General features: G+C 40.4%; 1 protein-coding gene and 1 pseudogene across 1 annotated transcript; both read left to right on the top strand.

The window, feature by feature from the left end:
• Positions 1-117: 117 nt before the first annotated feature.
• Positions 118-5520, top strand: MRPL32 (mitochondrial ribosomal protein L32). The gene is made up of 3 exons (XM_041773389.1): positions 118-274; positions 2360-2541; positions 4982-5520. The coding sequence occupies exons 1-3, from the start codon at positions 145-147 to the stop codon at positions 5234-5236; spliced, it is 567 nt and encodes a 188-aa protein (XP_041629323.1). The 5' UTR covers positions 118-144; the 3' UTR covers positions 5237-5520.
• Positions 5521-16202: 10682 nt separating this feature from the next.
• On the top strand, positions 16203-16607 carry LOC121501349 (annotated as a pseudogene).
• Positions 16608-23987: the final 7380 nt, after the last annotated feature.

The raw sequence follows: 23987 nt of genomic DNA, 5'->3' as shown, positions 1-23987 counted from the left end.
GAGTCAAGAGCCGCTCCAGGGGCATGCTGGGAGTTGTAGTTCCAGCCGTCAAGTTGGCCGGACTCTGCGCCTGTGCGCATGCTCGAGGCTGGGAGCGGGGGGCGGCCCCAGCAGCCCGGTGGGCGTGGCCTCCGGACGGGAAAGATGGCGTCGGCCGTGCTGGTGCTTGTGGTCCCGCCGAGGCCGGCGGCCCGGGGACTGCTCAGGAACGGTTGGGAGCTGCTACTGCGGACGCTTCAGCAGAGCCGGCCAGGCCTTCCCGGGCCTCCGTGGGGTACGTAAGGGAGGCCGCGGAGGGGGAGGAACGGGAGGAGGGGCCCCGGGCAGCCTGGCGGACGCGGCGTCTAACCGCGGGTAGGGGACGTCCCCAGGCCGGACTCCCTACCTGAGACTACAAACAGCTGGTTTGGCCCCGCTTTAGCCCTAAAAGCAGGAAGAGCCCTCGGCGTGGCCCAGTGCACGCACAGAGCGTAGCTGAAACAGGGCGCCTGGGTGGCTCGGTCCGGCCAGCGTCTGCCTCGGGCTCCGGGCGTGGGGTCGCGCCCCCGGGGTCGCGGGGTCGTGGGGTCGGGCCCCGCCGCGGGCTCGCTCGCTCTCTCCCCATCTCACCATCTCATGCAAATAAAGTCTTACATTAAAACACAGAGAGAGCATGTAACCCGAGCCTGTCAGTTCAGAGTATAGGGTCGCCGCGCACTCTCTGGTTTTTTTAAGAAATATTTTTATTTAAGTTTTTTTTTTCTTTTTAAGATTTTATTTATTTATTCAAGAGAGCACAGACACAGGCAGAGGGAGAAGCAGGCTCCATGCGGGGAGCCCGACGTGGGACTCGATCCCGGGACTCCAGGATCACTCCCTGGGCCGAAGGTGGCCAAACTGCTGAGCCACCGGGGCTGCCCCACCTCCTGAAGCAGTTTGGCCTCCTTAGTGGTTATCGGGGCTCTCTGCAGTTTGCATCCTGCCCATCCCCGCGTTTCCCCCCTAAGCTGATTTTTAGGTTACGAGCCTCTTGTTGTAAGGTGTTAATGACCACGTCATTGTCCTTGGTGACCTGTCCGTGTCACTTAACACCATTGACGTTGATGTTAAAGTTGTCCTTACTTTGGCATTTGCATTCTACCCTTATTTATTTCTTTTTTAAGATTTTGTTTATTTATTCTTGAGAGACACAGAGGGAGAGACAAAGAGAGAGGCAGAGACACAGGCAGAGGGAGAAGCAGGCTCCCTGCGTGGAGCCTGCTGTGGGACTCGATCCAGGGACCCCAGGATCACACCCCGGCTGAAGGCAGGGCCAAACCACTGAGCCACCCATCCAGAGATCCCCTTTACCCTTATTTCCAAGGTATCCTGAACATAACACCCCGGGAGTGTGAATGGAGAGCCCATGATATGCCAAAGTGCTTCCTTGGAAATCTCCACACCACCCTGTTAGGAAGCACCACTTTTGGGCGCAAGGATGAGGCTCATGAAGGTCCCCAAGGTCACACAGGCCAGCCGGATGGGGCCGTGCTGTTAACCACTTAGCTATGCTTAGCAGTTATTTTTAACAGGTGAATTGGAAAGGAATACCGGTTGCTAACTGTTAGCTTTGTGGATCTTTAAGAGTTCCTAAAGGATTCCAGGTCTGAGGAAGAACAAGGAAAGGATAAAAGGTCTTTGATTTTATAGACAATTTAGAAAAAAAACTGAAACTGATAAGTCATATAAGTAAGTATTATGCAGAGTGGTGAGCCAGTCCCTTTCTTCAGGGAACCGACGGTAATAGAATAATGATATTCTATTATTCTAAATGGAACATTATTCTTAATAGAATTATTATCCTTAATAGAATAATATTCTATTCTTCATAAGAAGAGCTAAGTGATTTAAAGGGCCTACCCGGCTGTATGACAAAGGAACCAGCTCAGTTGGAATATAATAAAAAGGGGCCAAGAGGCAGTTGTCTGAGGCCAGGATGGAAATACATTTTGGAAATCTCAAGCTTAGATTTCCTTATAAGGTAAATAGGAACTGCCTACCGAGTAGAATGTGGACAGTTTGAGTGGTTTATTCATGTTTACTACTAAACCCCTGGGGTCGTATTTCAGAAGGTAAGAAACTTGGTAAAATTTCAGAGATTCATTTCAGCCAGTGCCCCTAAGAAAAAACTCGATTCATGTTGTTTAATATTGCTTTCTGTATGAGTTTTAGTGTATGTTAGTAGCTGAGGCTTCTGTTAAATGTCTGTTGAGTGTAACGTTATGAATTTTACATATGTCTGTTGCTGTATCACTGTTGATTGTTAAGGAGAATGATAGATGTCATAGAGTCATTTAGAAACTAGAAATCCATCCTATATTTCCATGTTATGTTTTTGTAGGACCCGCATTAGCAGTCCAAGGTCCGGCTGTATTTACAGAACCGGCACATGACACCAGTGGAAGTAAGGAGATTTCCAGCCTTTTGGATAGTATCTTCTGGATGGCAGCTCCAAAGAACAGGCGCAGCATTGAAGTTAACCGCTGTAGGAGAAGAAACCCACAGAAGCTTATTAAAGTTAAGGTAATACATTGATTTTTGTGGGTGTGCTTTCTCTCTTATCCATCACTGCATCTCTTTGTACTTACGTAGCCTATGAGTAAATCATTCTTAGAGCTTCTATGTGTACTTTCCTCTGGCCTAAATAAGATAGAGCATTTTCATTGTGTATGTTTATATGCCTGCTGTCCTATAGCCTATATATTAGGACCACAGTCAAGGAGAGAGTTTGGCGTCTGGACAGAGGACTAGGTTGTGAATAAACCCATGTGACGTTTGTTATGAGCTGGTGTTTTAGAGTCATATATGGGTAAACATCTTAATAATGGCAGAGCCTAAAATTGTTATTATTTTTAAGATTTTTATTTATTTATTCATGAGAGACACAGAGAGAGAGAGGCAGAGACACAGGTAGAGGGAGAAGCAAGCTCCATGCAAGGGGCCTGATGCAAGACTTGATCCTGGGACTCCAGGATCACGCCCTGAGCTGCCCTGAGCTGAAGGCAGACGCTCAACCACTTAGCCACCCAGGCATCCTTAGAGCCTAAAATTAAAGTCAGAACAGCGGTAGGTATTATGGATCTCAAGTTTTACTAACCGTTACATATGTATTATGTTCTTCACTGTGACAAAATACTGTGAAAGAAAATCCTTAGGTAGGTAATAAAAATAGCTAACATCATTTAAGTGCCTGTGACGTGTCTAAGCGCTTATGTGAATTATCTCACCAGATCCTCAAAACAGCCTTCCAAAGTACATATAGCTTTGCTGATTTTTAGGATGAAGAAACTATGGCAAAAAGAATTTGGCTGTAGTCACAAACAACTAAGTGGCAGAGCCAGGATGTGAAGCTAGCCAGTCTGATTCTTGAACTTCACATTTTTTTTTTCTCTTAGAACTTTCTGGTGTGTTCCTGTCCTCAGACAATTCCAGATTTCCACACCCATTCTCCCTCTCTCCCTGCCCCATGGATATACTCTTCATTGATCTAATAAACATAAATTATTGTGTTTAGTACCTTTCACTTGTTAACTATGGCTTTCACAGCCATGATTTGAGTTACTTTTTGCCCCATGACACTCCGCAGCAGCAGCACAGTGTAGATGAAGCTCAAGAACAGAGAACTGACTTCATAAACTTCCAGCATTTCAGTATTAAACCTCACCCTTAGAACTTAAGCCAAAAAGTACTACTGAGTCACATTTGGAACTCGACTTAAAGTCTGGAACTGAAAAGTTTGTCATTAAGATAATATTATATGCAATTTGGTTGAGAGAATTTATGATTTTAGGAATGAGAGCTTATACCAATCTGTTTCATGATTCCCCTCACTGCATTTATTCTGAGGGAAAAGAATGGTACCCTGTGGATTCATTTTCTTCACTGAATTGTTTCTGGCCGCACATAGTATATTAATGCTAGTGCTTTAATGAGGAGGAGAGCACTAACTGTGGGTATGGCTCCCATACTTCCAGTTAGACCTGGGGTCGAAATTGGGGAGGCATGTCATTTGTGAGATTTTTTTCCTCCTTTCAGAAAATGAAATTCTTTTTTGTCATTGCCTCACAAAAGTTTGTATGTTAATCTTAAGAAGTGTTTGGACTTTCTTTGATGTTCCTATTTACAATTTTTTCTTTTCTACTTTAAATCTACTTTTAGAACATACTGAAAAGATTTCTTTAAAGGTTGCAATTGTCTTATTAAAGTTGGGTAGATGTGTGTAAAAACTCATTCTCAAATTGTAGTACATTAAAGGGAGTTTTACATTAAGGAGTAATCGGTATTCATTCATAAAAAGAAAAAAGACCCCATATACCAACTATTAACGCATATATTATACTACACCATAGGCTTCAAACAGGAATTTAAGTTACAGTGATGAATTAGGGGCAACCAACTGTAATGTTTGTCACCTTGTTTTCCCCAGGGGTAGATTGAAGGAAAAAGGGAGTTCCCTTTCCCTGGTCTCTTGCTAATTTGCTAGCTGTATGGATTGTCCCATTGTGTTGAAGGACTCCCTATTAGATGTTTAGTATTTGAAGGTGGGGAAATGGAGTATCATTTTACATAATATGATTGCTGTATTTACGTAAGAATGTACCAGGTTCATAGTTGGTAGAGCTGAGTTCTATCCCACTTTTTCTATTAATTCAAACTCGTTTGTCCTCAGTTCCCTTATTAAAGTGACATTGAGGGGCACCTGGGTGGCTCAGTTGGTTGGATGTGCAACTCTTGATCTCATCTCAGGTCTTGATGTCAGCACCATGAGTTCAAACCCCATGTTGGGCTCTGCACTGGGCCTGGAACCTGCTTAAAAATAAAGTAAGGTTGAACTAGATGGCATATGACCTTATGCATGAGCAGCCCAAGAAAGTTCAAGTGTAAGCATGATTCTTGTGCATGGTCACATGTGCATTATTTTGCTTGTTAAAATATGTTTTTGTTGTTTTTTGTTTTTTTAAAGAACAATATTGACGTTTGTCCTGAATGTGGTCACCTGAAACTGAAACATGTCCTTTGCGGCTTTTGCTATGAGAAGGTGTGCAAGGAGACTACAGAAATCAGAAGACAGATAGGGAAACAAGAAGGGGGCCCTTTCAAGGCTCCTCCCGTGGAGACTGTGGTGCTGTACACAGGAGAGGCACCATCTATACAAGATCAGGGTAAGAGAATCATTGAACGAGACAGGAAGCGACCATCCTGGTTCACCCAGAATTAAGACCAAAGAGGTTTGAAGAGGATAACTTCATATAAAACATTTGTCCTGAAAGGGGGGAAAATTTTTTATTCTCATGTTGGTTTTGTGCTTGTTTTTAAATCATCAGTCTAGTTTAAAACATTCTCTCGAAGCAGTTAGTTTCGTTTGGGTAATTTGAAGAATAAACCAGGAGTAAACTCTGAAAATAATGGTTTATACAGAGACACAACAGATTAATATGTTTCTGTTATACCGAATATAAAATTTCCAGTACAGAAAAATAAATGATTTAAAATTCATAGCAAGAATTACGTGTTTTGGTTCTGATTTTGTCTGCCAGTGATTTTTCTTACACAAAAACACACAGATACTTTCATTTAAGTAACACCTAGAAATAGGTTATTATTTGAATTATAGTTTTTTCTTTTTTTTTTTTTTTTAAGATGGTGGTTGTGGCAGTAAGAGGACGGTTGTGTTCTGTTCAGTTTTGTTTTAGCAAGTTAAAATTGCCTTTGGTAGAATTCGCTTTATATGGGCTGTATTACTGTTAATTTACTTAGAAATAGCTCTTCACATTTTACACTAAATCAAAATGACATTCAGAATTCATTAGATGGCTCATGGGATTTGTATTTTATAGTTTGGGAAGAGGTTTTTAAAAGGAAATGTGAGTAAATTCACTAGTATACAGAACATGTATTACGAATGTTGTGTGTTTCATTTTTCTTCTGGTGTATCCTTTTAGTTTGTTTTTTATTTTATTATTTTTATAATTTACTGTAAAGCGATGCCCTTTTTAACTTAACGTAATTCATTTAAAATTTCCCTCTCTCTACCCCATTCTTGTATTTATCTGGAAGTGGAAGTTTGCTATTTTATGTTTCCTGCCTCATTGGGGGTCGAGGGGAGGTGAGAGAAGTTATTAAAGCACACTGAGAGGCGCCACTGGGTGGCGCAGTCAGTTAAGCATCAGACTCTTGGTTTTGACTCCGGTCATGATCTCAGGGTTCTGAGATGATCCCTGCTCTGTGCTCAGTGGGGCATCCTTAAGAGCCCCTCCTGCCCCTTTCCCCATTTGTGCGCATGCTGGCTCTCTTGAATCTTTAAAAACACACACACACACACACACACACACACACACACTGAGTTTTGTAAGTAAGGGACTTACGGTTAAATGGAAAATCAGTAGGTAAAATAATATAAAGCCTAAAGATATATTTAAATAAAACACATGCCACAATAGCCTGAATAGTTACTGGAAATAGACAATGAATTCAATTAAATTTTCTTTTCCTTGAAAGAACCTTCATGGATAATTCTTCATAAGGTTAGACACATCTTCCAGAAATATGCAACTATCTTGCTACTAGAAACTGAGGGCCATTTCTCCCATGGGACTTCATAATGATGATTCCATGGTGGAGTAATCCATGTTAGTATTCCTAGAAGTAAAATGAATCCATTTCATGAGGTACAGTATAGACCAATACTGTGTTGAAGTACAATTTAGTAAAAGCAAATCCTTAAAACTTCCAAAGTATTGGAATCCCACTAAATAACTCTTCCAAAGTTTGGCTCTATGTAAGCATCAAATTGGGATCCTAGAGGGACTGGTTATCTGGTGTTCATACTAAGGCAATCCTCCACAGATAATTATTTCTTAAACTCTGACAAGCTTTAGCAGTACAGTGTGTCAAACTTTAATATACTTCAGGTTGAATCCATGATTCATGAAAGCTGAGGCCAGCTCAGTACACCCCTGAATCTTCCAGGCCTACTCCGCATCTCGGCTGACTGGTTAGCAGATCGTTGCACAGGACGCCCCTCGCTAACACATTGTCCTTTGAGTTAGCGGCCTGTTCTACATGCAGGTAGACCTAGTGAGCATATGTGGATATGCTTTTGTTTGGACAGATAAACGTTCTATGAAGTACGTCCCCAAATTAGATAGCAAAACGGGATGTCTAGTTTCTCCTAGGAAACCATGTCCTAAAAGGGAGTGTTTGTCATTTTGTTGAAGACGTTGTCCCCTTAAAAGTTCTCTTTGAAATACATTTTATTATTTCATACTACCAGGTTTTACTATCAGGAAAGAAACAGCATGATGAATTTGAATTAAATCATGTATACTGATTTGTTAATTTTTCTGAACATTGGAAATGATCCTCCTCCCTGTCTGCCCACTGCCCTCAAGATGTGGAGACATTTTACCAGGCACTTTGGAGAACAAGTCTCCACAGCATTCAAGTCATGTTATGGTTGGGAGATGCTGGCGAGGAGCTGCATGTCCCCTCCGAGCGTAATGGTACTCCCCTCCATCTTCCTGGCTCCTCTTTACCCAGGTCCTACCAGATTACCAGTTTCTAAAACTCTGGTGTCTTACTTCATACCATCTCCTTGCCAGTGTCCTCATTCAAACCCCATCATCTCTCTCCTGAGCTGTTGGTTACCATATACTTCCTAATTATTAGTTTCCACTCCTCTCCTATTTCTAATTTTCTTTAATGCCTTTTAAATTGCAAAAGTGATGCCATTATAGTTAATGAAGCAATGCAAAGTACATAAGAAAAGTTACACATCCTTTCTCTGCCACCACACCTGACACCACACTACCTGATATATATGCTTCTATACGTCACACTGCCACGAGGTACTTTGAAGCAAGGTACTTTGTGCCACTCCCCTGGTCTGAATCAGGTTCTTCATTAAACCCTCACATCCCTTCACAGTCTGCCCAAGCCTTATGCCTGCCTCCTTCCTCAGTGCAGTGTGCACCCCGTCCCTTGAATGTTGGAATCAACCCTCCAGAGCTGTCTGTTGACCACCACCTCAGCAGACTTCACCCCTCTCTCGCTGCCTCCACTTGGCTTCACTGTCTTCCACCTTAGGGTCCTTTGAACTCCCTTACTGTTCCTCCCCCTCTCCCTAGCCTTCGGAGTGCCCAAGGCTCCATCCTTGATCATCTCATCCAGTCTTATGCCCTAAGTAACACTCTCTGCTGACACCTTCCAATGTCATGTTTCTGGCATGGGCCTCTCCCCTGCACTGCAGGCTCATGTTCCACTGCCCACATGGCATCTCCAGTCCAGTGTCTAGCAGATATCTTAAATAAACTCCATATCTCCACTCAGAATCCCTTCTCTCCTAGGCCTACTTCTGCTCCCTAGACCCTTCCATCCCAGCTGATGGCAACTCCGTTCTAGTTGTTCAGTTCCAAAACCTATCCCAGTCGTCCTTAACTTCGCTGTCTCTTTGTCTCTTCCTCTCTCACATTCAATCCGAGCAAGTCCACAAATCCCACTGTTTCTGTATTTAAGAATGTACTTAAAATCTGACCACTCACCACTATTTGCACTGCTGCCACCCCGATCAGAGCCATCATTATCTTGTCTAGAATATCAAGGTCTCCCACTAACTGGTGTCCTCGCTGCCACCTTGGTCTCCTATAGTCTGTCCCCAACACACAGCAGCCAGAATCCTTTCAAAAACAGGTCAAGTCATGACTCCTGTCTCTTCAAATTCCTTTGCTTAGAACCTTAAATGAAACGTTCAGATATGTGAGGACATTTACATTATGTAATATATTTTTTGTGGGTAAACTGAGTTTTGATAAACAGGTATACTATGGATGACTCCCCATTTAAAGAAATTGTGATAAATTTTTTTTAATGTTTCATTTATTTATTCATGAGAGATACAGAGAGGCAGAGACACAGGCAGAGGGAGAAGCAGGCTCCATGCAGGGAGCCCGATGTGGGACTCAATCCCGGGACCCCGGGATTTCCTTTGGCCCTGAGCCAGAGGAAGACGCTTAACCAGTGAGCCATCCAGGCGTCCCACGTGATAAATCTTTTTTAAAATAGGAATCGCTTTTTCATAATTCGTGAGATATGACTTATAAATTCAAGATTTCTTTTATGAAGTACAAGAACAGGGGACTTTCAGACATCCCTGGCGTAGGGATCACTTTACTCCTTTTACAGAACTCTTCCAGCCCCTATGCTCCCATATGCAGTTATGTTTCAGGGACAGGATTAGTCTCTCAGAATTTCTAAATCTGTGCTCAGGAACTCTACTATCGATGATGAGTGTTTCTTTCCCTGGCACACACACAAAAATAGATGTCCTGCCTTTACTGCAGCTCGCAAGGAGCAGTGTCATCCTGTGGCCTATATCGCGTGAACCATTTCAGCTTGTGCCTCTAATGGAGTGAAGTCTCTTCCAGATGCAGCCTTCACTCGTCTCTACAGCAGAGGGCAACAAAGAGCCTGTTCTGGTGCCAGGGGCTATTTTTACTATATTGGAAATGCTTCCTGCAGTAGCCATGCCCTTGGGTCACCCTGCTCCTCTCCTGTCCCCTTGACCTCCTGTGCCTTCCCCTTCTCCATGTTTGTGAGTGTTAGGGATCCCGATTGGAGCCAGGACAGGAGGAAAGCTAGGAGGCCAATATGATCTCATCTCCTGGACCTGGTTACTGAAGCTGAGAACCAGCTTGAGGGTTTCAGCCTGGAAACCAAACCTACAACTTACCAGGCATCCCAAGCCGCCTCACTAGGGGGCAGCAGGTGAACTGTATTGCGTCTTCTCCAGAGAACTACTAGCCCATCAGGTCCTGCATTGCAGGAGACATTTCATCTGTTTCTACCAAAGCCACATATTTAAAGCCATGGAAATGAATGAGATTATCTCTTGAGCACGTACTCAAGAGAGACGAGAGAACCCTAAGCTAAGGAGGAAATCAGCAGATTGTCCAGCCACAATAGACTCTAAGAGAGGAGAGCATGTCAAGAAGAGTTCTCCCTTCTGTCAAATGCAGCAGCCGTGATGAGGCTAGAAGAGGCCCCAGGATCATGACAAATCTCACTTGTGACCTGACAAAACCCATAGCATTTGAGGATTGACGGCAGGAGCCAGATTGAAGTGGATTGAAGCATGGGTACACTGAGGAGGGAAACAGTGTTCCTGGATAGTTCTTTCCAAAAGCTTTCCTCTGCAAGGCAGCAGAGAAATGAAGTCAAAGCTAGAGGAGGAGAGGGCACAAAGGGGCCAATGTATGCACACACGTAAACCTAGAGCTCAAACGTGTGCTTATGCTCATGGGAATCACCCAGTAAAAGAAGAGACTGCTGACCAAATGAAGAACAGACAGAGGTCTACTTCTGTATTCAAGAGTTTGCACAAGATAAAAACCCTAAAACTTAATGAATTTAGCATAGTCTTTCCACACAGCAACACGATATTTTTCTGTACTTACTCCAGTCTTATTTCCTAGTCTTAATGAAGGTTCTTTGGTTTTCCTCACCTAGTCCGGCACGTTCATTGGAAGGGCCACCCCAATGGCCTTGACTCAAACTGTTGGCAGTGGAGAAGAGATTGTGTTCCAACAGTTAGCCAGAGTGCTTCCACCTCCCTCAGACATGGATTGTTCACTGAAGTGGGACCAGAAGCTGGAAGAAATCTGAGAGGACCGATTCATTTTCATACTTTTCTGGAATATGCCTAGAAGCCTAGGTCTCTGAATCCTCACCACAGCTCGATCTGTACTTTTGCTTTTCCTGCCACTAGATTTAGGTAAAGCAAATAATTCCATTCAGTCCAGTATATTGATGATTTAATGGCTGGTGTTATAAGTCAGGTATCATTTGGGAGGCTTACTGGTTGTTTTTGCTGATACTATTTTCCAGAACATGAAGGCCAGGGACATCTAATTGTACACTTTGAGTTAGCATAGGACATGATACGGCTTATAAAAATGAGCAATAGGAATGGCACAAATTCTCAAAGCTTTTAAAAAATTTAATTTCCAGTTAACTTCTTCATCCAAAAAAATATTAGTCTTTATATTAAGCTCAAAATCATTTTTCTTCAATATGAGTGATGTTTATTGAATCTGTCAGACATTTTGCATTTGTTATAAATACCCTTAAAAATAACACTGTAGAGCAGATACTACTGATTACAGCTGAGTACGTACAATGGGTGAGCACAGTGCTGAGTGTTTCTTATAGATTACTAATTAAATTTTTAAAGCATATATTGTTGTAAAAATTTAATGTTTTTTCTGTGATACTTCCTTTATCTTTTGGCCTTTATCTGATTCAGGAAGCCAGAACATTTTCTTTACTTTCTCCAGGAAGGAAAAGCAGAGAGAGAGAGAGAGAGAGAGAAAGACTTCAAAATCTTGGCCTTTCAGGGAGAAAGCAAAGAATAAATCAGGGAAAATGATTGGAGAAGGCACATATTTACTTAATAGATTGGTTGCCCTCTCCAGGGACCAGATGAAAAAGCCCTGGGCCAGAGAGGAGGAGGACAAGTGTCTGAGAAAGTTTTCTCTGCCCTGCCCATCCCACTCAGTCCCCAAACTCTACCCATGGAAGGAGTACTGGAGTTTGTTTTTTGGATATAGCCTCAAAGAGGCAGAATACTTCAGGAAAGAAGTGACTGTGGTGTTTTTAGGCAGGCAGGGCCTTTTGCAGTAACTTGGAGAGGTGAAGAACCACAGAATGTCCTGACAGGGTCTTGCAGACAGGAACCAAGGATGACTCTCCAGGTTGCATGTATGTATGTGATGGGACAGAGTGGGATCTGGTAACCTTGAATTGGTGGTTGTGTCTGTCACCCAGTAGAATGGGGCCTCACAATAGAAATTAAGCACACAAGCAAAGCCTTGCCATTGTCAGACCAGTCGAGAAACTAAGGTTTGAGATTCAACTGATTCTAAATCCTAAATCCTAGGGGCTTTATCATTAAAGCCTTGGAATTTATGGATCTCGAACATGTCGCAAACCTGCCCACGGCCCGGAGCTTCTGGAGGGAAGCTGGTATCTCAAGCCAGCCTGGGCTCTCCCATGTGTCTCATTGCCTCCTTAGTGTTGGCACATGCTAATCTTAAAGCTGTACTTTTTAATTCTATAGAACAAATGTTGGCTGGTCTCCCAGATGGCATATGGATATTTATAGTAGAATAGGTTGTTAGAGCTTGAAAGAAAATGATTTAATATAGTAGCTTCATTTTGGAGCTCAGGATATTTAATCCTAGACTTAACCAAGATCACAAAGTTAGTGAATGTTGGGGGTGGGTCTAGGACTATCTACTAAGACCACAATACCAACATACTTGACTTCTTAAAATGTTAATTCTTTAACAATAAAAATACAAAGATGCATTGAAAATTGAGATAATCACCCATTCTCATTGTAACTTCTGGAAGTAACAACTTTTCTCAGCGTTAGTACCAATTTATACAAAGAGTAGTAAGTATAATAGACCTTGTGAATGTCTCTTAATAGTAGGATTACCATGTCATTTGTCATCTAAACCAAGTTGCTTTTGAAAGTGAAATGGAGGGATATATAAATCATTATACTACGAGAAAAGGGACTGTCGTGGACAGTCCCATACACAGGGACTATCCTGGACCAACCCTACTTATTCTGCTACCTTCCAAATACCCATTGCACCCAGACCCTGTGATGGAGCAGCCATTCAGTTCACATCCTTGCCAGGGCTGGGCTCTGATTACCTTAAGAGCTTAAAGATTACCTCCTCATTCTTAAAGGTGCAATTGGTTCAGGAATGCCTGTCAGATCATGGCAATCTTCTGGTACAGAGATTCTGCATGTCACCGTCTGAGGAGTGAGGATAGGTTCCCAGAAGACTTCTGGAAACAAGTGCTGGCTCTTTGGGATACCTTGCAAGGGAGATCTTCCTCTCCTACGTTGGGGATGTGAGGCCTAGAATGCTACAGCTCGTGCTTTCCTCTGTCACTCCATGTCACCATGTCTTTGTCTGTCACCCCTCGCCCTATGCCCATCTGTTTCTCAAATTCTGTGTCTATCTCTTTAATTATATATCTATCAAAAAAAATGTTCATAGTTTTCTTAATGTCTAAGAAATAATTATAAACTAGTAGTCTTGTATTCAATTCATAGTGACTGTCTAAAGATTACCACTAAAACAGACAAAACTACAAAAATAAATTTGGGTTTTGAATAAAAACTAATTGAAGAATTCAATTTGCTTGATAAAATATAGATCTTAACATTTTTTACTGGAGAAAGGTGGACTTGGGAAAAAGAATGACAAAACCAACACACACATGGGGGTAGAAGCTATAATGTGTAAAATTTGATAGAAGCAAATAAAGCCTAATGAATCAAATATTTTTTTCTAAAATATTCATGGAAAATAGTTCACCTCTGTGAAAATTATTTTAGTAACTTAAAATAAATATTTGAATAACTGGAAATGGTTTGAGTATGGTTGGTAGCTGTTATCCAATATGGTAGGAATGAGCCACATGTGTCTATTTAAACATAAATAAATAATGACTAAAAATAAAATTGAGTTAACAGTTCACTTTCTCAGTTGCCATAGCCACTTTCCAAGTCCTCAGTAGCTGCGTGTGTCTAGAGGCTGCCATATTAAGTAGTACAGACGTAGAGTACTTCCATTATCTAGAAAGTTCTATTGGACAGCACCGCTTGATAGAATTTGGTCAAGGAATTAAGTGGTCTTAATGGAGTTTACTCTGAACACTACCGAGTATCTTCAAAATGTTCTTAGTGTCAAAATATTGAGGTCAAAACATCTTGTACCCATTTCTCCATTTTATAATGAATGGTTAACTCACAATTTCCCAGGCTTATATGCAAAGCCATCTCATTGTTAACATCACCAATCCTGAGTATATTTTATAGATGTGTTTCTGTTTTATTATGTATTCTCTAAAAGAAGCAATTTCTGTACTTATTCATAAATTTTACCATCTTTTGTCCAATTTTTTTTAGGTTCTAATATTTTTTCATAAATTTATTTTTTATTGGTGTTCAATTTGCCAACATATAGAATAACACCCAGTGCTCATCCCATCAAGTGCCCCCCTCAGTGCCCTGTCACCCAGTCACCCCCACCCCCTGCCCACCTCCCCTTCCACCACCCCTAGTTCATTTCCCAGAGTTAGGAGTCTCTCATGTTCTGTCTCCCTCCCTGATATTTCCCACTCATTTTTTTCTCCCTTCCCCTTTATTCCCTTTCACTATTTTTTATATTCCCCAAATGAATGAGACCATATAATGTTTGTCCTTCTCCGATTGACTTACTTCACTCAGCATAATACCCTCCAGTTCCATCCACGTGGAAGCAAATGGTGGGTATTTGTCGTTTCTAATGGCTGAGGAATATTCCATTGTATACATAAACCACATCTTTTTTATCCATTCATCTTTCGATGGACACCGAGGTTCCTTCCACAGTTTGGCTATTGTGGACGTTGCTGCTATAAACATCGGGGTGCAGGTGTCCCAGTGTTTCTTTGCATCTGTATCTTTGGGGTAAATCCCCAGCAGTGCAATTGCTGGGTCGTAGGGCAGGTCTATTTTTAACACTTTGAGGAACCTCCACACAGTTTTCCAGAGTTATTTGCCCAATTTATTAATCAAAGTTTTGCCTTCATTATTTTGTAAATACCTGTCCATAGTAAAATGAGCCAAAAAAGCAAAGTAAAATAAGTCAAATCTAAATATGTTTTTAATCTCTTGTCACAGACTAGAAGTAATGTGTACTTTCTGTGACAATTCAGCTTCAGAAGTTTTCTCCTTGTATTTTTAATATTTAAAAATGTCTTGTGATGATATGCAATTTTTCACCTGAATGTTCAGGAGACTACTATTTTTATTTTTAAAAAGTTTTTCAAGCATAAATAAAAATTAAAAAGGAATATAACAACTTCCCCATATGCCAATAAGTATCGAGATTTTTGATACTTCATTTTTCCTTTTTTGAATTAACTTTTTTCTTAAAGCATTTCAAGCAAATCCCAGACATTTTTTCATTTTATCCTTACAAATAGGGATACTTTTATTGATTACAGTGTTATCACACTTAACAAACTCATTTCTTGTTATCCTCAAATACCCAATCCAAATGAAAATTTATCCACTTAAAACTATTGTTTTAGAGGTATCTGGGTGGCTCAGTCGGTTAAGTGTCCAACTCTTAATTTCAGCTCTGGTCTTGATCTCAGGATCGTGAGTTCAAGCCCCACGTTGGGATCCATCCTGGGGATGGAGCCTACTTAAATAGAATAAATTGGGCAGCCTGGGTGGCTCAGTGGTTTAGCGCCGCCTTCAGCCCAGGGCGTGATCCTGGAGACCCGGGATAGAGTCCCACATCGGGCTCCCTGCATGGAGCCTGCTTCTCCCTCTGCCTGTGTCTCTGCGTCTCTCTCTCTGTCTCTCATAAATAAATAAATAAATAAATAAATAAATAAAATAAACAATTAAAAATATATCATTTTATAGGTGGGTTGTTTGAGTTAGGAAGCAAACAAACACACATACTACATTTAATCATTAGGTCTCTTACATATTGCTAATCTGGTGTGGTCCCCACCCCCTTCTTAGTCATGCCTTCTTTCTGTGGAATGCTTCACATTTTGAATTTTTATGTTTACTTCCTTGTCTTATTTAGCTTGTTGGGCTGTCCCCCTCTGTGTAAACAGGAAGTTGGCCTTAATGCTTGATTGGATGCAGATTCAATTATATTTGGCACGATTAATACATAGGTAGTTCTGTGTCCTTGACATATTACATCAGAAGGCACATAATGTGTGTTTGACCCACTCTCAGTGATGTGAAGTCTGACCAGTGGGTGCAGGTGGCAACAGTCTGATTCTTCTACTGTCAAATTCCCCTCAATGCAACTTTTTTTTTTAATTTTTTTTTTTTAATTTATTTATGATAGTCACACACACAGAGAGAGAGAGGCAGAGAGACAGACAGAGGGAGAAGCAGGCTCCATGCACCGGGAGCCCAACGTGAGACTCGATCCCGGGTCTCCAGGATCGCGCCCTGGGCCAAAGGCAGGCGCTAAACCGCTGCGCCACCCAGGGATCCCTCAATGCAACTTTTCATCTAAAGGTTTCATCTAGCCCCTCTCTTCCTTGGTGCCACCTGCGGATGTGGCAGCCATTGATTGCTGGGCATCATGGCTGCCCTCAGACCTCTGTTGAAGCCCAAGATCATTAAAAAGAGGACCAAGAAGTTCATCCGGCACCAGTCAGACCGATATGTCAAAATTAAGTGCAACTGGTGGAAACCCAGAGGCATTGACAGGGTATGCAGAAGATTCAAGGGCCAGATCTTGATGCCCAACATTGGTTACAGGAGCAACAAGAAAACATAGCACATGCTGCCCAGTGGCTTCTGGAAGTTCCTAGTCCACAAGGTCAAGGAACTTGAAGTGCTGCTGATGTGCAACAAATCTTATTGTGCAGAGATTGCTCACAATGTATCCTCCAAGAACCACAAAGCAGTTGTGGAAAGAGCAGCTCAGCTGGCCATCAGAGTCACCAATCCCAATGCCAGGCTGTGTAGTGAAGAAAATGAATAGACAGCTTATGTGCGTGTCATATTTGTGTTAATAAAACCATAAAACTACGAAAAAAATAAATTTAAAAAAAGAAAGTTTTCATCTATTGGTGGAGCTTTGCCTGAATCAATTATTCCATTAAGACTTGCAAAATGATGGGTTTCTAACTAACATGTACTCATTTTTAGTAGTTGGAATTATCCTGTAAAAACCAAACAAACTTTCCCTTATTGATGGGATCAATATTTGTCACACAGGAAAAGCAGGATAGATATGGAATTTCTTCCCTTTATTGGCCAATTTTTAGAACAGGGAGTTGGTACCCTAGTTATCAAAAATGGTGACCGGTCTTAAATCATTTCTTGAATATCATTGTAACTACACAAGGATTTACATGTTCAATACGTGCTTCATTTAATATTTGGCTCTTGCATCCTTTCTCGTTCAAGAATTTTTAAACATAAGGACAATTTGGAAGAATTGTACAGTGAATATCTATATACCCATCTATTAGATTCAACCATTAACATTTCAGTATACTTGTTTTTTTACATGTATGCATCTATCCATGCTGTATTGATCTATTAATCCTTGCTATTTTTCTGGTGAATCTCAAAGTAAGTTACAGACATCAGTACACTTTCCCTTAAATACTTCATTGTGGATATTATTAACTAGATTTCAGTATTTATAGTTTTTTTCTGATGCTCTTTAGACACTACTTCATAATATTTTAGATACTAGTGCTTAGGTCAGGTAGCTTCTGCTGCAACTGTCCCAAAACCTCACGGTGGAAACTAACCAATTTTTTAGCTCATGATTCTGTGGCTTTTCTGGGACCATTCATCTTGTCTCTGCTGAGCTCTCTCATACATCTGTCATAAACAATGCAGGTAACTAGACCTAAGATAGCCTTATTCACATGCAGGGCCAGGTTTGTGACCTGTTCAGGTGCACAGAGTCCCATGCTCTGGAGGGCCTCATACTTGTCCCCAGGGCTCTACTATTGCTGTTATTTTTTTTTTAACTTAAATTTTAGGTAGTTAGCATACAGTGCAATATTGGTTTCTGGAGTAGAATCTGGTGATTCATCACTTACATACAACACCCAGTGCTCATCATAACAAGTGCTTTCCTTAAAATGTACTAGTTTTAAACAAAGGGTCCTGCATTTTCACTTTGTACTAATGCTGAAATTTATGTAGCTGTGTCTTGCTCACGTTGCAAGCCTTTGGTGGGCAGTAGGCCAGGACACCAGGGGCAAATAGGCTATAATTATTTCATCCAGTCAGTTTGCAGGGGCTTTTTCATATGTTGGTGGTCACAGAGTTTCCAAGAACAACATTAGAGTAAGTCTCAAGGAGAGCATACTTTCAAGTCTTTGCTTACATTATATTTACTAATGTCCTATTGGCCAAAGCAAGTCATATGGCCAAGTCTAGACCAAGAGGGAAACCCTCCTCAAGCATATGAATACCAGGGGAATGGTTGTGACCATTATATTTAGAAGGTTCTGATCTGTTTGCTTGGGGTCGCTGATTACTCCTAGGTTGTCACAGCCTTCAGGATTTTTAAATGGAAAAAAACTAAGAAATGCATTGTTTTTAAAAGGAAAAAATAATAATGACTTCATACTGTTATTTTCATTTTAAATGCAGTGTTACAGCACTTTTATTTCTTTGATTTTACACTTTGCAGCTTTGTTGCAGAATGCTGAGAATCTTAGCTCCTAACAGTATTAACATAAGTATTTATTTGCTTTAATTTACAATTTAGAAAAACGTATTCCAAAGCCATAACACTGGTACTAAGAACAGTAAAGTTACTGAATAAAGTTGGAGATTTCTTCATAGCTAGAGTATCTGGCTGGCTCAATCAGTAAAGCATGTGACTCTTGATCTCAGAGTTGTAAGTTCCAGCCCCATGTAGGGTGACATTACGTAAAAACAAAATCTTTAAAAAAAGGATTTCTTCATAGCTTATTTGCCTTTATAATATATTTCACTAACGATGTGCAATCAAAATATTTGCTCTAAAGTTATTTGAAATTATTTTGCTCTTCATATGATTATGTCACTGATTTGAAATACAATTGAATCATTTGATATAATTTGCTTCCATATTTAGGGAATGCTTTTTATTCTTTCTGATTTATTTTGATATTTAATGAAATATTCATAGATTTTTTTTCATGCAGTAGTAAGAAAGAGTACTGAGAGATCACATGCATATATTTCCCTAGTTTCCCCCAGCAGTAACATTTGTAAAACTATAATATAATATCACACTCAGAATATCAGCATTGTTCAAATCCACTGATCTTGTTCAGCTTTTGTGTGTGTCCAGCCCTAAATAATTTTGTGACTGTCAAGATACTAAACAGTTCCATCACCACAAGAACCCCTGTTTTGATTCACTTCCATGATTCAAAAGTGAGAACTCTATGTTAAGGCCTAGTCAAAGGAGTCTGGCTTCTCTCTTCTTTTCCATTATCAGTAATTTTTTTAAAAAACATTTTTTGTGGTACTCTTCCATTGTTTCTTTCTGAAAATATCAGCAAATATACATATCAATTCATATTCTTCCCCCCTTTCTTCATATAAGGATACATAAGAAATAGAGTTTTCTTACCACTCATCTTTTCTGTTTAATTGCTATCTACCAGGGTAGGCTGGGGTCTGTCTGTGTGTGATTTGCATACAACACCGAGACCTCAGTGGTTTGAAACCCAAGTCCACTCCTCATCTCAGAATGAATCTCAGGTGTCTGAGGCTCTGCTGCTATCATTGTGTTCCCTCTTGCCCAGCTCTACCTGGTGGGTTGCAGAGGGAAGGGAATGTGGCAAAGCCTGCTCTGGTTTTCAAGGGACTCACCACACTTCACTCATGTTTCATTGGGTGCAGAAAATGTGCCCATAGCTATTTTCAGAGAAGTGAAACTTTATTATATGCTTGAGAAGAGAAAAAGCAAACACACCTGTGAACAGCCATAATAACCATCAGAGCCCACTTTTCTTGGCAGTAAATATTTGGTTCAAATTCTTTCCTGCATACAAATACACTTGTCTAACCTGAAGATGGTAACCTATTCCTGCCATTAACTCCAGGCTCTTTGGGTGATTGGTAGTCACCTCTACACTGAGGGTCAGGGGTGTGTCTCTACTGGATCCAAATGTGGCTGTTCTTATTTTGTTTATATTTTATTTTATTTGAAATTTTGTTGCTGAGGTATAACAATATTTCTAGCACCCTGTTCCAGCATGAAGGTTTCTTTGTGCCCTTTTCCCAACACAGATATAGCTACTATTCTGATTTTTATCAATATATGTTCGTGAGTTTCATATAGATAGAATCACACAGTATATAATCTTTTACCTATGGCTCCTTTCACTCAACATCACATCCGTGAGATGTTGTTATGTAGTAAGTGTTCATTCCTGTATATTGTTGAATACTATTCTATTGTAAAAACGCTACAATTTATTTATTCATTCTATTATTGATGGACATTTTGACTGTTTCTTATTTTGGGTTATAATGGATAAAGATGCTGCACCCTTCTTTGGGTGGTTATATGCCCTCTTGGGTTTTTTATCTAGGAGTGAAATTGCTGGGTTACGGGATAGAAATATGTTTTATTTTTAATAATTCATATCATATTTTTTCTTTTTTATTGGAGTTCAATTTGCCAACATATAGCATAACACCCAGTGCTCATCCCGTCAAGTGCCCCCTCAGTGAATTCATATCATATTTATATTTACCTATTAAATAGTCCTCTAAAATGATTGTATCTGTTCACATTTGATATGCTTCCTGGATCCAGAGACTTACAAGCCAAAAAGACAAGTTATCTGACCATTTATCCACCACAAACACTCATACAATAGAGTAAGATTGTCATGGTGGACATTCCCATTTGGAAAGTGTACCAATGGGAGGAGCATAGCAATCTTGGTAGCAACTGTGAAATCCCACCGGGCAGCAGTCATGAGGACCCTCTACCTAGGGGCTGATGTTTGAAGACTGCTTTCTGCAGAGGCTCCCAGGCCATTGTTTTTATGACTCTTGGGCTTTAACCTCAGGAAGGTCCTTCTCTATCCATTATCTTCTTTGACCAAATGTGACCTGCTGTTTTACCACTGCATAGCATGGATCACCATCCTTCCAGCTTTCACTAAGTTTCCAAATCCTCTACTGCTGAGCCTTAGACGATATCCCAACCCACTATTGTTTTTAGCCACAGCACCCTACCTCCGGTTACAAGTTCACATATCTGCTAAGATACTGTATTAAGCTACAGTGACAACTAACACAAAAGCTCAGTGACTTATGCAACAAAGGTCTGTGTCTCAATCATGTTACATGCCCTTTGCCATATAGGGTTCAGCTAGGAGCCTTATTTTGTGTCACTATCATCCTGACTTTGGGACCTAAGCTAAAGGAGCAACTACCATCTGGAACACTGTGTGGGCTCAGCAGAAGGAAAAGAAAAAAGGTCCAGTCACACACTGCCTCACAACAACTCCGCACAGAGGTGAGGCACAGTGCTTCTCTATTCACACTGAACTGGCAAAAGCAAAATCCAAGTGGGCATGGAAGTGCATTCCTGTCACCGCCTGGAGAGAGAGAATACCTAAATGACTACTACAGCCATGTGTCCTGGAAGTATTTCCACAGCAGGAGAGAGAGATCATCCTTATACCATTAAAGCCCTGCAAGGCACACAGTCCTGCCCTGTATGGATGTGTCACAGTTCATCCAACAAATGTCACAGTGGTAGACGGGTGTTTATATTGCTGTCATGATGAACAACCTTGTGTACAGATCATTTGCATTTGAAATTTTGCTAGTGTATCTATTTTTTAACTTTCCTGTGTTACAATGTTTTGTTTTCCTTTGAACTAGCATTTTTAGTCTAATCTGATATTTTTGCATTTTGATAGTGTTGATTGCTGACTTGCACTTACAGTCAAATTAGTAAATTTTCTATGCTTCTGATGCCTATTAAAGTATATTAAAACATTGTTCCCTCCCTTTTATTCTTTGCCTTATAGTTTGTTTTCTGATAATGGGCTATATTTTCATTATTTTCTCTTTTGAAGTAACAGATATTAGAAATCACGCTTTAAACCATTAGTTTAATACCATTTGCTCTTAAGAGTACCAAGTAAATAATAAACTATATCAGGATAATAAAATAAATTTTGCTTATTCTTTAAATATAAAGATACCTTTAATTCTATATTTCATTTCTAACTTACAGGTCTAGGTTATTATTGTAATGTCCCCTTCTTTATATCAATGCCCCATCCCCCCAATTTTTTTGCCTTTGCATTCAATTTGTTAACCACACCTACAATGGTCATTTTTACTTAAAAGTAAAACACTCCCAGTAGGCTATAACATCTTCCTTCCTGATTTTTTTGGTTTAAAGTGATCACTGCAGTGTATTTTACAGGATTGTTGGTTTTCTTTTGCTTTATTTCTTCAAGAAGGGGTCAGGCACGTTATACTAAGCTTCAGTCATATCACTTTTTCTCTTATGACCTCCTAAAGTCTTCTGGTTTCTATATTCTTTCCCCTTCTAGGTCCATATCCTCTAGCACTGTTTCCTTTTAACCTTCATCCTTTCCGCTCCTTTGGGCAGTCTCTTCTATGTCCAGGACTCTAGCTATTTCCTACCTCTGACAAGGACTCTAATACCTCTATCTCTAACCAGAGGCACCCTCCCAAAAACTACATGTGTATTTTCCAAGACCTTCCAGATGTCCTTCCCAGGATAGTTGAGGATAATACAAATGTAAAATTCCACTCTTCTCTAAATCTGCTCTTGGTCTTGTTTTACTATCATTTTGGTCACCACCATTCTTTAGGTCTCTCAAGATAAAATCCCTGAAAAATCCTTTAAAATCCTTCGGATCTTTCATTATATCTGTTCTACTTCTAAATCCCATCAATTCACTCCTTGGTGTCTCTCAAACCCACTGGCTCCTTTCTGTGCCCCCAGTTGACACCCTATTGGATCCCTCTTTACCTTCCCCTGGACCCAGCAATAATCTGCTTGGTTTCCCTTCCTCCAACACTTTTTCTCTGATCTAATTTTTAATATCTAGAGCTCCAACTAAGACATTCATGGATAAAAACTTTCCAGTCTGACATTCAAGGGTTCCACATTCTAGTGCCCACCTGCATTTGAAATATATATTCTAAAAGCCACCTTGACCAGGAAGCCTTTCTTGACACCATTCCTCAGCAGATGTGTTTCCTACACACAAACTACCCTATCATTTTTAACGTATTTTATTTTATTTTAGAATAGTTTTTTTATTTCCAGGAAAATTGCAAAATTAGTGGAGAGTTCCCAAATGCCCTCATGCAGTTTCCTTTATTACTAGCAATTTACATTAGTGTAATGCATTGGTCACAATCAATAAACCAATATTGATATTAAGTATAAAGTCTGTACTTTACTCAGATTTCCTTACTTTTTTACCTGATGTTCTTTTCTGTTCCAGGATCCTAGTTAGGAAACCACATTACATTTAGTCATCATGTTTCCCTAGATTCTGTGATGGTTAATTTAATGGTCAAACATTATTCTGGGTGTTTTTGTTTGGATGGTTTTATTTTTTCCTTTTCTGCTTGTTTTTGGTGCTGAAACCCCAGAGAAAACCAACTGGGTGTTTCTGTAAGGGTGTTTTTAGAGGAGAATAACATTTAAGTCAGTAGACTGAGTAAAGCAAATTGCCCTTACAATGTGGTGGGTCTCAGTCAATCAGTTGAAGGCTTTGCTATACCAAAAAGGTGACCCTCCCCCAAGTAACACAGAATTTCTTCTGTCTGATGACATTTGAGTTGGAACATCAGTTCTTCCTGGTTCTATAGCAGCCTGTCATGCCAGCCTTGAACTGGGACATATATTGGCTCTGCAGATCTTGGACTTGCCAGCCTTCATAATCGCAAGAACCAATTCTTTATAATTAATTCATATATATTTATATATGTGTGTGTACATATATATACACACACACATATATATACACACATACACATATATATACACACACACATTGTGTGTGTGTGTGTATGTGTGTGTGTAGGCTTAGTTTCTTCAGACTAAATCTATAGACTGTAATAAAATACCTCAGAGTGGACTGGGTGTCTTCTAAACAACAGAAATTTATTTTTTACAGTTCTGGATGCTGGGAAGTCTGAGATCAATACATCAGCATGGTCATGTGATCATGTTCTGGCAAGGGCCTTTCTGGGTCACAGCCAGGTACTTTTTGCTGTGTGCTTACATGGTGGAGGGAGCAAGAGATCTTTGCAGAATCTTTTTTTTGAAGAACACTAATCTCATTCATGCAGCCTCAATCCTTATGACCTAAGCACCTCCCAA

This window comes from Vulpes lagopus, chromosome 11 (assembly GCF_018345385.1).
Source record: "Vulpes lagopus strain Blue_001 chromosome 11, ASM1834538v1, whole genome shotgun sequence".
Taxonomy (NCBI): Eukaryota; Metazoa; Chordata; class Mammalia; order Carnivora; family Canidae; genus Vulpes; species Vulpes lagopus.
The sequence above is the reverse complement of the archived record's forward strand: the minus strand, read 5'-3'. Positions and strand labels throughout refer to the sequence as shown.